Source organism: Fukomys damarensis, unplaced genomic scaffold (assembly GCF_012274545.1).
Source record: "Fukomys damarensis isolate Sample0158 unplaced genomic scaffold, DMR_v1.0_HiC HiC_scaffold_25, whole genome shotgun sequence".
NCBI lineage: Eukaryota > Metazoa > Chordata > Mammalia > Rodentia > Bathyergidae > Fukomys > Fukomys damarensis.
This window is the reverse complement of record NW_022900937.1, coordinates 7,322,011-7,337,708: the sequence shown is the minus strand read 5'-3', so window position 1 is coordinate 7,337,708 and position 15,698 is coordinate 7,322,011. Positions and strand designations below refer to the sequence as shown.

General features: G+C 54.8%; 1 protein-coding gene across 4 annotated transcripts in view; it reads left to right on the top strand.

Annotated features, from left to right (window-relative positions):
- Nfkb1 (nuclear factor kappa B subunit 1) overlaps nt 1-11,577 on the top strand; it is a 78,245-nt gene extending 66,668 nt beyond the window's left edge. For 2 of the 4 annotated variants that reach the window (XM_010641588.2, XM_010641587.2), the window contains exons 16-24: nt 804-918; nt 4,698-4,899; nt 5,229-5,398; nt 5,603-5,705; nt 7,473-7,597; nt 8,058-8,124; nt 8,257-8,429; nt 8,600-8,765; nt 10,828-11,577. In XM_010641588.2, the coding sequence (XP_010639890.1) occupies nt 804-918; nt 4,698-4,899; nt 5,229-5,398; nt 5,603-5,705; nt 7,473-7,597; nt 8,058-8,124; nt 8,257-8,429; nt 8,600-8,765; nt 10,828-10,988 (1,282 nt within the window). In that variant the 3' untranslated portion in view covers nt 10,989-11,577. The remainder of the gene's footprint in view (nt 1-803; nt 919-4,697; nt 4,900-5,228; nt 5,399-5,602; nt 5,706-7,472; nt 7,598-8,057; nt 8,125-8,256; nt 8,430-8,599; nt 8,766-10,827) is intronic. The other 2 variants (XM_019210245.2, XM_010641589.2) reach the window with 2 other exon arrangements.
- Nucleotides 11,578-15,698: the final 4,121 nt, after the last annotated feature.

Below are 15,698 nucleotides of genomic sequence, written 5' to 3'. Positions count from 1 at the left end.
TGGCTGCGAGAGAAGCTCTCAGACTCCCAGAGGTCCGAGCGTGCTTAGCACTGTCTGGTAACTAGGAGCGCTCAAGAGTCGCTGCTTTAGTGATGATTCAGTTGTTTCAAGTTAATAATAAAAGCTCAGAGCAGTAGGGCAGGAGGGACAGCCTGTCATCACCTCGAATTTCTTTCTTTTTTCTTTCTTTTTTTTTTTTTTTGCAGTACAGGGAATCAAACTCAGGATCTTGTGCTTGCAAGGCAGGCACAGTGCCACTGAGCTAAATCCCCAGCCCACCCGACATTTTTGAGCTCATTGTTATCCCACAGCCCAGGGACAGGAGGACAGGAGACAGCGCCCCCACCTGGGAAGCTGGAGAACACTGGGGGGGGTGAGCTGTACACCAGAGGGAGGGGACAGTGGGAGGCTCCCAGAGGTCTCCCCTCCTGACCCAAGAAGACCCTAAGAAGCACAGCACTGACAGAGGGTGGTGGTGGGTCCAGAGAGCTACACCTTGCCGAGCAGCTCCTAGGGTAGGCTCTCGCTCTGTGCGGGAGCCGTGTGTCAGGAAAGGCGGGCGAAGAAGCACGAGGAACACCCGGGAGTCAGTGCAGGGGTGGCTGGGACTTGTGTGTCCCCCGGCGTGGACACCCCGGGGCAGGCCCACCTGCGAGGACCTTTTCCACATCCCCAACCGGTTGGGCCAAGTAAGGCCAGGGATTTGCGAGCCAGGCTCAGTCTTGGAGTCTGATCATTTCCTGAGAGTTTTTTTCTTGGTCTGTGAACACCTTCGTGAACTCTCCGTGCTGCTTCCTTTGCAGCGTCCTGCACCTGGCCGTGATCCACCTCCATGCCGAGCTCGTGAGGGATCTGCTGCAGGTGACTGCAGGCCTGATATCCGAGGACATCGTCAACATGAGAAATGACCTCTACCAGGTGAGCAGAGGCCGCGAGAACAGTCCAGAGAAACGTGTGGTCTGGTTTTGCTGCGTGTGTGGCTGGCAGGAAGGTGAGCAGGAGCTCAGACCCAGCCACACTGCAGCGCCCTGTAGGAAAGGCTGTCAGTGGAGCCCGATGTTATGGGTCAGGATGCTCTGATCTGCGGGTATAATTAGTCACCGACCCTGAAATTCAGCATCCTGAAGTTGCATTTAGAGGGAGAACCTAGAATTAAAAAGTCATATCCATCAAGGAAAATAAAGTTGAAAAATTTAAATTTGAAAAGCCTGCCCTTTACCAGAATTTTGAGGTCTCCTGAAACATACTTCAACAACCCCCACATTGGATGTCTGTCAAATAAAGGGGGGGTGAAATCAGAACATGGAGAGATGAACCATCTTTCCACGGCAGAGACAGCTCCAGGTGAGGCGGGCGGGGACCCCAGAGCTCCTGACTGAGTCAGGCTGACATGGAAATGAGGTCCGCGCTCTGCAGACAGTGCAAGGGGCAGTTGGCAGGGACTCAGCGGGGCTGCCTGGAGCTAGTGCAGGACTTGAGGGTGAGGCAGACCTGCTTGGCAGACCTGAAGCCAGGTCCTCCCAACTTCCAGTCATTTTTACAATCTCAGGGCCTGGAATGGTTGGTGGACTGGGACCCCAATTAGAGCTCACGGTCTCTCTCTCCAAAAGAGGGGCAAGCAATCACGCGTGGTTATTCACCTAGTTAAGATGCCAGTTTCAGCTCTCTAGTTTTAGTCTGCTCTCTATTTTTGGATGCCAGGAAGAGAACGCAGAGCCTCTCACATGGGGATCACATATTCTGTCACCCAACTGTACCCCCAGGCCCACTCCGTTCTCAATGTTTTTTGTTTTTTTGTTTTTGTTTTTGTTCCGGAGACAGGGTCTCCCTATGTAGTTCAGGCTAACCTTGAACTCACTATGTAGCCCGGGCTGGCCTTGAACTTGCAGCAATTCTCCTGCCTCAGCCTCCCAAGTGCTGGGATCACAGGTGTACACTGCTATGCCTGGCTTCATTCTCCATTTTTAAAGCCAATGATTTCTTATTTGAAAGAATAAATTTTAATTATTTTAAAGAAAATTAAATATTAATTATTTTCGTTTTAAAGGAAATTATTAAATCTTTTCTTATTTTTATTTCCACATTTTTAAAATGTGTTTTAAAAGCCTATATGTTTCTGTGTAGCTCTCAGTGCATTTCTTCTGGGGATAGGTGTTTCCCGTGGGGAAGATCACTTTGCCACCAAAGACCAGGCAGCATCCAGTTTCTCTGGCTGTTTGCTTCACAGCAAGGGAAAGTAAAGTAAGGCTGAGGACTTTTCAGTGACTCACAAAATAACTGGAAGGAAGCCTGATTTTATATTTACACTTATGAGATTATCCTCTACCAACTTTCATGCCACTTGGGGGGCTAGTGGTGTTTAGAAAGTCACTTGACTCGATAAGCTTGATTTGCTCAGATTTCTAGACTGTTCTTTTTTTTTAAACTGTCACGAGCATATGAATAAAATCAGGACCAGGACTTGGGGTTTCTCAGCCCTCCATCCAAAGACCTCCACCGGCACTGCCAAGGGTCCTGCTCAAAGAGGTGCTTGCTTTTCTGTTCATAAACAGGATCTGCAGGGGACACAGCTCCACAGGTTGGGCGGCTATGATTTATTAAGTGCAGAAGTCCTGTCTGCATCCTGGGGTCAGACCGGTGCAGACTCCGGAGTGCTGGAGTGAAAGCCAAACCCTGCTGTGGGCCCTGCGCCCTTCTGACTTGGGGACCTTAGGCGGAACCCGGCTCTGTTGTTCCCACCTCACATCCCCGGTTCCTGGCAAGGAGTCTGGATTCCCTGGGATGCCTTCTGAGACACGCACACTTACACCCAGGGGCAGCTTTGACTTGAGGACTAGAAGCCTCTAAGATTAGGACTCTGTGCTTCAAAGGGTTCCATTCTCGACTGAAGAGGACTCAGGGCCGTTATCTTAGACATCCTCCCCACCCTCCACATCTCTGGGGCCATCTACTGCAGTCCATTCCTCTCCCGTCCACCCTGGAGACACGCTCAAAATAGCCACAGGCACAGAATCAAGGGATTTTCTTGAAAATTCTCCCTCTAAGCCATATTTTCCTCTTAACTCTCCGTCCTCCCAACGTGGACAGCCACCCCAGGGTGTTTGATGTAGCTTTTATTCGTATGATGTTCCCATCAAACACGACCAGGTGACTTCCATGAATGTGTTTTTCTTTTGTTTTTAATGACTATAAATATACCATACATGGATGGCTCTTGAAATAGTGCCAAAGGCTACGTATCGGGAAGAAGTCAGAGCGGTTCTCCCTGCTGATCATGAGTCCGCCCACCCTGTGCGAGCACAGAACTCTGTGCCTGCAGGGTGGGCTTTTTGCAGGTATTGGCTAAATGCAGTACTGCGTGGACCTCACTCCCGGTGCTAGACATGGGCTGCTTCTGGCTCCTGCAGGGAACAGCGGTGCCCAGGTGCACCCGGGTCTTCTTTACGATCTCATTTGTTCTCCTTTTCCCATTTCCCATAGCATTACAGAAAACACAGATTAGCAAACAGCCTTTAGTGACGGATTTGTTTTCAAGAGGAAAGCTCCTGGCAGAAACTCTGAACGCCTTACAGACACCTGCAGTCTCTATGGTCCCAGAGAGAGATCCAGAATGATGCCCGGGGGCGGGGTCTTGTTCCTGCTGTCCCAAGTAATCGCTGTCCCTGAGATTCGGGCGGCTGGGCACCTCCCACTTCCCTACACAGTGGCATCTACACTGGCGAGGACACTAGTGGCCACAGCCTCTGTGGGAGAGGGACTGCAGGGGGACTGCAGCAGACTGATTCACATGAAAAATATCACTGTCCTGTCTCGGTGATCTCCATTCTGTGAGAGATTCCTTCCTGGCTGTGTCTGTCTTGCTTGTTTCTTTGAAAACACACACAATGCCCAGATCATCTCCTTCGCATTCTCAGAAGTTGTCATCACAGGAACATTTTGCACATTAAGTCCCATCGTGGCCAATTTTAGGTTCACCTGGGTGGCACTGTCCCGGTTATGCCATGTAGAACGCTGTAACAACACCTTTTGTGAAACGGGCGTAGGAAGGAAGCTACGATGAGTGGTCTCGTGAAGCCAGTCTGTGGGACAGTATTTTTCATTTAGTAAGTTTATTTTCCATGTCAGTAGAAAACACTGGCACCTTTGTGAATGGTTTCTATTAAGTAGTTTATTTAAATTCCTTTATCAAACCATAGCCTTGATTTAATTTGCTAACACGACATCATCAGCCGAGGATAGATTCCTACTAGGAACCCAAGAAAACTCAATTTAGCACTAGATGAGTTCAAAAAATATCATGGCCAATGTATGGGGAAGTGTACCTTGAATTAGTGTAATCGCTTTATGTTTTTCAGTCTCTGTCTGGCTGTTAATCTGTTTATGATAACTTGATAACATCAAAATAAATCAATAAATCTGATACTGGTAGAAAGAAAGAGAGAGAGAGAGAAAGAGAGATAAATCAACACCCAGTCTGTGATAAGAAACCAAGCCGTGCAGAAGTCACCGTGAGGAGCCTGATGGCTGAGTGACCAAATGTGGGTCTGGTCCAAATGCCTCAGCAGCCAGTGGGGGCAAGCGGGAGCCCCTGTGCAGAAGTCGGGGGGACCCTGGGGATGGGAGAGGCCCCATGCTGTGGCCAGAGGCCGCCCCCAGAGCACACAGCGCCGGATCCCCTCCCTCCTCCGTCCACACAGACGCCCTTGCACTTGGCGGTGATCACCAAGCAGGAGGATGTGGTGGAGGACCTGCTGCGGGCCGGGGCCGACCTGAACCTGCTGGACCGCCTGGGCAACTCCGCACTGCACCTTGCCGCAAGGCAGGGCCACGACAGGATCCTCAGCGTCCTGCTCAAGCACCAGAGGGCAGCACCACTGCTGGACCAGCCCAACGGGGAAGGTAGGAGGCCGGCTGCGCTGGTGCGGACTGCTCTTCCCGCTTTCTGAGCCAGGGCTCGGCGCTGACCAGTGCGCCTCACAGGATTTTCACCCCGAGTTGTCTCCTTGGCCACCTGGAGCTGGCCATGCCTTGCAGTGTCCTGTTTTTTTGCCATGGCACGTTCCCTTCTGGGACAGGAAGGAGAGTGGAGGCCCGAGCGAGCCTGGTTCCATCTTGATTCAGGACAGCAGGAGGCTGTGTGTCCCATGGGCACAGTGGCTCCCGCGCCTTCCCAGCCTGGCCCACCGCCTCCCGGTCACCCCGTGCATGACACCTGTGCGTGCTCGCAGGTCTCAACGCCATCCACATCGCCGTGACAAGCAACAGCCTGTCGTGCCTGCTGCTGCTGGTGGCCGCAGGTGCCGATGTCAATGCCCAGGAACAGAAGTCGGGGCGCACAGCGCTGCACCTGGCGGTGGAGCAGGACAACGTGTCCCTGGCGGGCTGCCTGCTGCTGGAGGTGAGGGGTTCAGCCACACGGTTCTGGGGCAAATCCTGGTCAGTAGTCCCTGCTGGGATTTGGGCAGCAGCTCACATGTCCCCCTGCCCCGCTGCTGTCCCTGTAAACAAAGAGCCAGCCGGGTGGCAGTGGGGCAGGGGTCCTGCGGGCAGGAGGAGGGGACCGAGGGGGAGCGACCCCTGAGCTCTTGTGTGGCCGGTCTAGGGCGAAGCCCATGTGGACAGCACCACCTATGATGGGACCACACCGCTGCACATCGCGGCTGGGCGAGGCTCCACCAGGCTGGCAGCACTGCTCAAGGCCGCAGGTAAGGGCTGGGGCTGGGCAGTCGGGCTTCAGGAGAGCAGGGGCGCTGATGGCTCAGGTGGAAGAGCGTCTGCTGAGCGGCCATCGAGATTCCCAATTCCCCTTCACCGCCCGGACACCTTGGAGTCCACTCTGATTCTCCTGTTTGCTTCGGGTTTGAGCTCCATAGCTCGACTCCAGAGGAAATGCTTAAGTAAAGTTCAGTTCCACATAGAATTCTGAGTGGTGCCGGTCTCTGCCCACGTCACAGTCCCCAGCAGAGCAAATCTCCGGTATGGACACTTCTTGGGGGCACAGCAGACAGGCAGACGTGGATGGTGAGTTGCCAAGCTGGGTCCTGCTGTCACACCTCTGACCTGTGTGCCGGGCCCTGAGCCGCAGCAGGGGCCCCGTATGGCCGCCAAGCACGCACGCTGCAGGCCTCAGGACCACAGCAGGCAGCATCCTGGTCCCTGCTCGCCAGAGAAACAGGTGGTGAGACAGCGGGTCCCACCCTGGCCCATCACAGCAGAGCTGTGTGTGAGCTGCACCTTGACAGCCTGGACCTCCAGGGTCCCCTCCACTGCCTCTCCTGAATGCCCAGGGACCACCGGTGTCTCCCGGCCATCTCTGTCCTGTGGTTGTAGAAGACCACTCAGTTCACCCGAGTCCCTGCACCTCTGGCCACGGAAAACCTTCATGCTGCCCTCACACATCTGACCTGATTCTGCTTTAAAGTTTTCAGAAGGTGAATGCTTCATAAGCCCAAGAAATGAGAGCAGATCGAGGCACCATCGTAAATGTGGGAGTTTTTTCTCTCAAGGGGACCCTATTTTTCTGAACCATAGAATCAGACTCCAGGTCAAATTCAATTTTTCTTGGCTGGGAGGTCCTGGTCCCAAATCCTCTGAATCACTGTGGGAGTCGCTGGTTACACTGAAGAAATAAACGCCGGCAGGTATTGCCACACACCTGAAAAGCAGAACGCTGGCAGTGGAGGTAGGAAAATCATCCGAGTTTGAAGTCATATTGAGCTACATAGTGAGACTATCTCAAGAAACCACAAAAACCAAAGGCTTTCCCTTGAATTCTGAGCCCAGCAGCCCCTCTGACATACATAAGGACACACGGAGGAAAAGCCTGGCCCTGAGCCCAGCATCAGGACAAGATCGTGGGGAGCAGCGGCAGCTGGGCCTCTGGACCCCAAAGGGCAAGTTGGGCCATGCTGGTCACTGGGCTGAGACCCAGTGCTGCTGCAGGAGCAATCCCTGGGCTTCTGTGGTGGCTCGCCCTGAAGAACAGTGCGTTCTCCCCGCATCCGTCACCCACTTCCCAGGAACCACACACACGTGTGCGTGTGCACAGCAGCAGAGGGCTCTTCCAGTGTGCATGTGAGGCCCAGGGCTGTCCCCAGGGAGAGCTGACTGTACTGTCACTGGACACAAAGCAGGCAAGCCTGCACCCAGTACAGGGCGTGGACACATGGGGACCCTGTCTCTGTGAAACCTTCAGCCCCTGGTCCTCAGGTGAAAGCTGCATCCTCGGATGGAAATTGCACTGTGGGTTTAAGGTCAGAGTACTTAAAGGCTGGTTTTCAGAGTGTCCTGGGCTCCACAGTGTCCTAAGCACCGCTAAGAGTGAAGAACTTGGAGTGAAGCCTTGTGGTATCCAGCAGAAATGTAATGCAGACCCCAGAAGTGACACGGGCGTCACCTCCAGTGGCCACAGTGCTTTGCTGCTGCCTTTCGGAGTGAGGGGAGGGTTCCTGACGCTGTCCCTGGCTTGGCAGGGGCGGACCCCCTGGTGGAGAACTTCGAGCCGCTGTACGACCTGGACGAGTCCTGGGAAAGGGCCGGTGAGGACGAAGGTGTGGTGCCGGGGACTACACCGCTGGACATGGCGGCCAGCTGGCAGGTGAGCGTGGGGCGGCGAGTCTGGGCGTCAGTGGGCTCTGGACACAGTGGAGACCAGAGAGGCCAGGACAGGGCATGGAGCCCACACAGCAGCCGGGCATCCCGGTCCCAGGCCAGCAGATCTGGTTGTGAGCTGGGACACGGGACAGAGGAACAAGCAGGACTCTCAGGGATTCCGTAAATAACAGGAAAGGGACTGAAAGCCCTCCTCCAGAGAAGCTGAGGGGAGACCGGAAGGAGAGAGGCTGTCCCCGAGTCTAGGGGGAGGTGGCCGCACAGGTCTCCTGCAGGACTGAGCCGTGCTTTCAGGGGCACTCGATGCCACGTGGGGACCACGGGGTTCCTCCTGGGCCCGCCAGCCCCTCCATGATGAGCCCCAGGGCCTGCAGGACACCAGAAGACTCAGAGCCTGCCAGCTTTGCTCTCAGCCTGACGTCTGCATGGTGTTTCTCCACCCACAGGTGTTCGATATCCTGAATGGGAAGCCATACGAGCCCGAGGTCGTGGCCGATGATGCCCTGGCCCAAGGTGCGTGAAGGCTGGGGGCGCCACGGGAAGGAGAGGCCGGCTGCCCTGTGTCCCTACACTGGGACCCTCTGTGTCCTCCGGAAGGCAGGGCTGGCGAGGGTCGGGACCAGCGCGCTCCTCCTGTCCCCACAGGGGACATGAAGCAACTAAGCGAGGAAGCCAGGCTGCAGCTCTACAAGCTGCTGGAAGTCCCCGACCCTGACAGAAACTGGGCCACGCTGGCACAGAAGCTGGGCCTGGGCATCCTGAACCACGCCTTCCGGCTAAGCCCCGCGCCAGCCAAGACACTCATGGACAACTACGAGGTAAGGCGTCACCTGGGGCAGGGAGCTCGACCCAAAGGCTGGATGTCCCTGTCCCCCTCTGCCCTCTGCCACCCCGCCCGGCTGCCTGTGTGGAGCAGATGGCACAGAGAGGGGCAGGCGGGGCCCCGGCGTCCCAGTCCCATGCTCTGACGGTGCCCGTCTCTCCCCAGGTCTCCGGGGGGACGGTCAAGGAGCTGGTGGAGGCCCTGGGACAGATGGGCTACACAGAAGCCATCGAGGTGGTCCAGGCAGCCTGCTGCGGCTCAGGGGTCCCCAGCCCCGTGAAGGGTACCACGCAGGGCCCCCCGCTTCCCCTGTCACTGTCACCGCAGATGGGTAAGGGGAGTCCGGTGCGGCAGGGTGTTCCCACTCTCCACCGGTGTGGGGTCTTCCGGTCTCGGGGACACAGAGGACGGGGCAGTCCCCACCATCACCCTCTGCCCCTCACTGTTCACACACGGGGACTGTGACGTGGACATGGGGGCTGCCGGGGCTCCCATCAGCACCGCACCCAGCAGCATGCAGCAGGGTGAGGTGAACCCACTGCACCCCTCAGGTCTGGAGGAGGGGACTGCAGAGGGCTGGGACCGGGCCAGCCGGAGCAGTGAGGGCCACAGCCCTCCACCACAGCACCCTGGCTCCCCCAGGGACCCGTCCTCCTGAGGTCTTCCCCATGCTTGGGACACCGACCTGCTTACTGCCAGTCACCCCTCAAGCACAGGGCCCCCTGGGGCTGCTTCCAACGGCCCCAAATCCTCCATCTCTGCCAGGGTCGCTGTGCCCTTCCCTGGCTCCCGTCCTTGACTGTCATCTGTCCACCCTGGGAAACAACACAGCCAGCCTCATCTCTGCTGCCTGGGGTCAGCCAGTGCCTTCCTGCCCTGCTGGTTAATCCAGCACATGACCAGAATTTCCTCATCTGTAAAAACAAAACAGAAAGCCGGGTATGGGGGTACAAGCCTGTAATCCCAGCATTCTGGGAGGCTGAGGCAGAGGATGGCAAGTTCAAGCCCATCCTGGTCAATTTAGCATCTTCGTGAGACTGTGTCAAAATGAAGATGTTTTTAAAGGAATGGGGATGAAGCTAAGTGTGAAGGCCCTGAGTTCAATCCGTAGTACCGGAAAAACAAAATGGAAACAAAAATAATTCAGTGCCTTGCTCCCACACCTTTCAGCTAGTCAGGTGTGTCTGTTCATCTGCACAGCAGAGCTTCTCAGAGTATTCTAGAACATCCTCACGGCTCAGGAGAGGGTTCTAGAACATCCTCGCTGCTCAGGAGAGGGTTCCAGAGCCGCTTCACATCTGGCCCTTCCCGGCCCCTCAATCAGGCTCCCAGTCCTTCCTCTCTCACACACACCAGGATCCTCTCTCAGCATGGGCATCACGCCAGCCCCTACTCCATGCTGTCCCCACGCATGGCTTTTCCCAGGTCCCCCACCACACCACTCCCCACCCTTGCCTCTTACAGTTGCAGCCCTGAGTCAGGTCCGAGCCTGACTCACTTCCCTGCACTGGGCTCCTGACCAGTGCTGGCCCCATCTGTGAGAAACAGGGCAGTTTTTAGGGTTCGGACAGACTCTGAGAATCATCCCTTGGGTCCTGACAACAAGAAAACCCACTGAAAGGAGGCAAGGTTTATGTTGGCTCAGGATTTCTGAGGGCTCAGTCCATGGTCGGCCAGCTCAGAGGCAGGACCATCATGGTAGAAGGCCCTGGTGGAGGGGAGCTGCTCACCCCATGGGAAGCAGGGAGAGAGGGGGGAGCAAGAATGAGGACCCACCCTTCCAGGTGCCATCATAGGGCTCCTCCTGTCTTCCTGTGAACTTGTCCTGGACTCACCCATGGATGAGTCCAATGCCCCGTGGTTGTCACCTCCCACAGCCCCTCTGGGGAGCACAGGAGTGTTTGCAGGCATCTTCAATCCATACCACATTTCTTGTGCATCCTTCCTGGGCCAGGTCATCTCCTCCCATCCCCGCAACAACCTCACCCAGACCACCTTCCTTGCTGGACCCCTCATACTCGGTCTTCTCCCTCAGCCCACTCTGCACCAGTGGTGTGAATATGTGTGTGTGTGTGTGTGTGTGTGGTGCTGGGGATTGAACCCAAGGCCTTCACACTGGGTTACTTTGAGACAGGACCTCACTAAGTTGCCCAGGGTGAGGTTAATTCAAGATCCTCCTGTCTCAGGCTTCCAGAGTGCTGAGATTAGGAGACCTGTGCCACCACACCCAATGGTGTGATTCTTTTTCCAAGTTAGTGAGCCATTGTGGCCTCTCTGTCCCCTCCAGTCCAGCAGTGGGTGACGAGTCAGTCCCACGGTGCCCAGCACCCCCCAGAGCCACCCCGGAAGCCGAGATCCCAGCTGGGCCCCTGAATCCTGCTTTCTCCCCGCAGATGAGCTGCGAGACCAGGACAGCATCTGTGACAGCGGCGTGGAGACGTCCTTCCGCAAGCTCAGCCTCACGGAGTCCCTGCCGGGCAGCAGCCCCTTGCTAACGCTTAACAAAGGGCCCCCCGACTTCGGGCAGGAAGAACCCATAGAGGGCAAGATCTAGCCGCCGTGATGGCCACGCCGCGCAACCAAAGTTCGAAAGTCCAGCGCCTTGCCTGAGAGACGGGAGACTGGGCATCCAGAGGCGCTCACAGAAAGGTGACCCAGAGCCAGCGGCCACCGCGGGCCTCTGAGTGCGGTGCCCGGGTCGTCAGCTGAGCCCCGGCTGGGTCCCAATGTCCAGACAGGAAGCCCCTGGCAGGCGCAGCCCACGGAGCCACCAGCGTTTCTGGGCGAAGGACACGCAGGTGTCACCGCTGCCGCTGGGTCACAGCTGCTTTCTCTTCCGTCGCTGCTGCTGCTGCTGCTGTTGCTGTCCCTCTGCTGTGTCCCGAGACCCTCCATGGCTGCCCGGTGTCTTTCTAGCCATCCGGGCAGGCTGTGCACTTAATAGAAGGAAGGTGGTATTTTTAGGTGAGCGTCGCTTGGTGTGTGACAAAGGCTGCACGTTTCCTGATGCAGCGTCGCTGTGATTCGCAAAGCACGCACTCGGCAATATTTAAACATGGTTCCAATCAGTGCTGAAAGTGGTACCCCCCCTTTTTTCTGCATTTTGCTATTGTAAATATGTTTTTTAGACCAAATACTTTAAAGGAAAAAAAGTTGGATCTATAAATGCTATTTTTTATTTTACTTTTATAATAAAAGGAAAAGCAAACGGTTGACCTCTGTTTGATCCCCTCTAAGATGACATGTTGTCACGTGGGGCATCTGGAGCTTGCCCAGCAGTCACAGTCCCCTTTAGACGCCATTTTTTGATTCAGAAATGAACAACAAAAAGAAAACCAAAGGAAACATGTTTTACCCCAAGATGAACGCTGCAGGCTCGTCCAGCCCCGGCCCAGGTCCTGTCCTGTGGACACCGAGCCTCCCTGCTTCGTGACGCACTGAAACATGCCTCGTCCGGGCCCTGGGTGAGGAGCCTTCCCGCAGGAAGCCCTGTTGAGCTGCCTTCCTCCCAGGCTTGGAAATCAGAGCAGGCACAGTCACGTTTAGGGACAAGATGCAGTGGTAGACACTACCACTTTCCAGTTTCCCTCTTGGATTATTATGATTTTCGCAGTGCTGGGAATGCCAGGCAAGTGCTCCCCACAGAACCCCACTGCCTGTCCCAGGACCCCTCTTAACAAGCCCTGGACTGCCACTGTGGAGAGCCGGTGTCCCCATCCCCCTGACAGCTTCCACACACATCTCATCCTGAAGGCAGATGAAGGCCGGCCTGCCAGGTCCTGTGAGGGAGGCTGTGTGGGCCAGGGTCCCTGCAGTACGTCCGTTCAGCCCCCTCCCTCCCTTCCTTCTGTCCGTCCACAGCTCTTGGTCCCAGAGTCACTCCAAACAAATGTCTCAGAGGACCCAACCTTCCTGGGTGCTGGGATCTGTGCTGAACAATTTTGCACAACATCATAGGTCAGTAGGTCACTTAGTTAACCCAATGAGGCACACAGATTTATCCCCAGCACACAGAACAGAAAACCGAGGCTTAGAGAGTTGAAGTAGACTATGGCTGGGCAGCTTCTGGGTTTACATCCACTCTGCCCAGCTCCTGAGCTCATGGGCTGGGTGTTGTCTTAGTAGGATACAAAGGTAGATAAAAATAATTGAGTCTAGAAGTGAACTCCAGAATATACAGGAATGTACTATAAAGTTAAATTTTAAGTCAGTGAGGAAAAAATGATATTCAAGAAACATGTCCCAGCGGATGAGTCGACTGGAGCAAGAATCGTGAATAAACAATCTGAAGTTGGGACAGCCCCGCTCGACAAGGCTTTATCCTCTGGTGGAGACACAGTCTGGGTCGCTGAGTTTACAGTGTCACAAACACCGACATTCCACAGTTAACAACCAGATTCCAGTCCTGTGATTAGGTCATTAAGTGATTTGGTCGCTAAATGAGGAACTGTATGTGGTGTGCACATTACAGTGTTCAGAACAAAGAAGTGGTCAGAGAAAACTCCAACTGGGGGACTTGACTTCTCTTTGCATAACTCTTCCATGCAGTGTTGTAATATATAAACACACAAAGCCACAGTACTGTATTGTTCGGTACAATCAGCAAAAATTACAGTTATGTGCTGCAGCGGAAGCCACCACAAGGCCACATGCTCATGTTCCTATGCCGTGAGTCAGAAGGCAGGTTGTAAGTCTGAGTTTGCCTCAGTCGTAAGTCCAAACCATCATGGTAGGTCAAACAAAGACTATCTGTAAATACAATTTTTAAGAAATTCTGTTTTATATTCCATTGCTATTTTCTCCACCCCTATGATTCTAGTTTTGGAAAAGTGAATCTATAATATCTTGGTCACTTTGCTGTCCCTGGGACCAATACTCAACACCCGCATTTAAAGGAGAAGAGGTTTATTTTGGCTCACGGTGTACAGGTCCAGTCCGTAGTCAGCTGGCTCCAGAGCAGGGCAGCGTGGGGAGGGTCTGCAGAGGACAGCTGCTCACAGCATGGTAGACAGGAAGCAGAGTCTAGGAGGGAAATCACACCCCCTAGGGGCCACTTCTTCCAGCCAGACCCCCTCCTAATAGCAATCACCTCTGGGCCTATACCCGGTCATCTATATAAACCATAGCAGACAGGAAAAGGCACAGCTCTGGGTTTCTCAAATTCGCACACGAGCAATTTATATCCCATACTCCCACTGGGTCCCTGGGTGGCAGGTGGCCCTTGTCCCTTGGGCCACAGAGGGGTCCTGTCCTCCTGTGTGTTGACCCCTCCTGCCCAAGGAGCGAGGGCTGCCTTCTCTCCTGTGAGTGTGAGTTGTTAGAGACTAGTGTAAAAATTCTCCAGTCCCCACCTGCCCAGTGTACAATGCAGGCCTGAGACTAAAACTAAAAGACAGAACTAGGACAGAAAGTAGGGTGCCAGGATGACCAATGCCACTGCAACCAGTCCCAGGCACTGACTTTTATTGGCAATCAATTGTACATGTGGTTTGGTTTTGTTTCTTGTTTGATACCAGGGATCAAACTCAGGACCCTGCACTTGCAAGGCAGGCGGTGGAACCACTGAGCTAAATCCCTGGCCCCACGTGGTTTTTATGGAAATTAATGTAAAAAAAAGGCTCATAAAAGATAAGACAAAGCATTCCTGAATTAGGAACAGAATAGATGAAATTCACGATTGTACTTAGAACACTGTCCTTCTAGACAGAAGGTTTGAGTGGGAACAGAATTTGGGTGCGAGTTGATCTGGCCCTGGCACATAGGCTTCGGCCGGACTCACTTCTATAAACAGGCCAGGTGTGGGGTTAGCTCTTCCCAGCCTGCACTGCTTACAGCCTGCTTTGGGCATAATGAATATTACGGTCCTCTGCAGTGGGTGCCCGTCATAAGCAGGAGAGAGGCTAAGTAACTTCCCAGCCTCGTCACAACATGTAGCACGACTCTGCCCAGCCCTGCGGGGGCCTCTCCAAAACCCCAGCCGTGTGGCCACCCCTGGAAGTCAGCAGGGACCCTGGTGTGACCGGGAGCCCTAGCCCTAGCCCCAGGCCCCACCTGACCTTCATGCTGCTGGGCCTCACTGCCCGTCAGGCACACAAGCTGTCCTGCCGAGCACATCCACAGGGGCAAATCACAGACTGGAGACACTTGCGGCCCGGGCAGGGGGACTGCAGCTATTTTCCAGGTCTCTACCTGGGCAGAACCAGACCGGAATCCACTCCCCACAGAGCCGAGCTTGGCGGAAGACAGACTGGCCCATTCTCACCAAGGCGGGTACAGTGCTCAGCTAGGGAGCTGCTTCTCCTTGGCCCCATCCTGGCTGCAGATGGGACCCACACCCCAGGAAAGCAGGAGGTCTACAGAACCACAAAGACCTGCAACAAGCCTGCTGGCTGCCCGGCAGGAGCCTGCCTAAAAACAGTCCTCAGAACTTGGGCATCTTTGAGTCTCCGCCTCCACAGGCCTGGCAGAACCAGACCTGCTCCAGATCCAGATTCGCGTCCTCTGCAGCACCAGGGTGCTGTGGGTAACCCTCACAGTTCTTCTGGGGGCACCTTGTGGGGTGCACAGGAGAGAAAGGACGGAGCAGGGCAACTCTACAAGGTGCTGAAGCCATAACGCCCCAAGCCCAGCGCAGTGCACCCGGAATGTAGTAAACGCACATCCAGGGATCAGTTTCCCCTACTAACAGGCTGAAATGCTTCAGTAGGAATCACTGCTCCCCTCCTCCTTCCTACTCTGTGCTTTCCCGGGGAGTTTTCTTTCTTTCGCTCGTCCCTAAGCAGAGAGTGTGGGGAGGCACGAGGTTCCAAGGGACACGGTTCAAGCGCTCTGTGTTTTCAAAGATCCCAGCACTTGGGCTGGATTCGGCTGGGACTGGAGCATCCCATGCAAGGCCCCAGGTTCCAGCCCAGCACCAAAACATAAATTTTAAAAAAAGCTAAAGCCAGGGTACACGCCTGTAACCCCAGCACTCAAGAGGCCGAGGCAGGAAGACTGCTGCTAGTTCAAAGCTACACAGTGAGCTCAAGGCCAGCTTGAACTATATAAAAAAAAAAATCTCAAAAAATCAAAATAAAGAAGGAAAGAGTCTGCCTGTCTTCGCTCCATCTTCCTGACTGACCATGGTAAAAGGCACTGCAAGCACAGACTCAGCATCGAGTCCAGTCCACACCCTCTGTTCTCACAGAGGAAGCAACAAGGGCTCAGCGGGTCGGGTGCTGTGCACGGTCCCATGGCCAGGAGGTCTCGACGGGCAGCTTGGCAT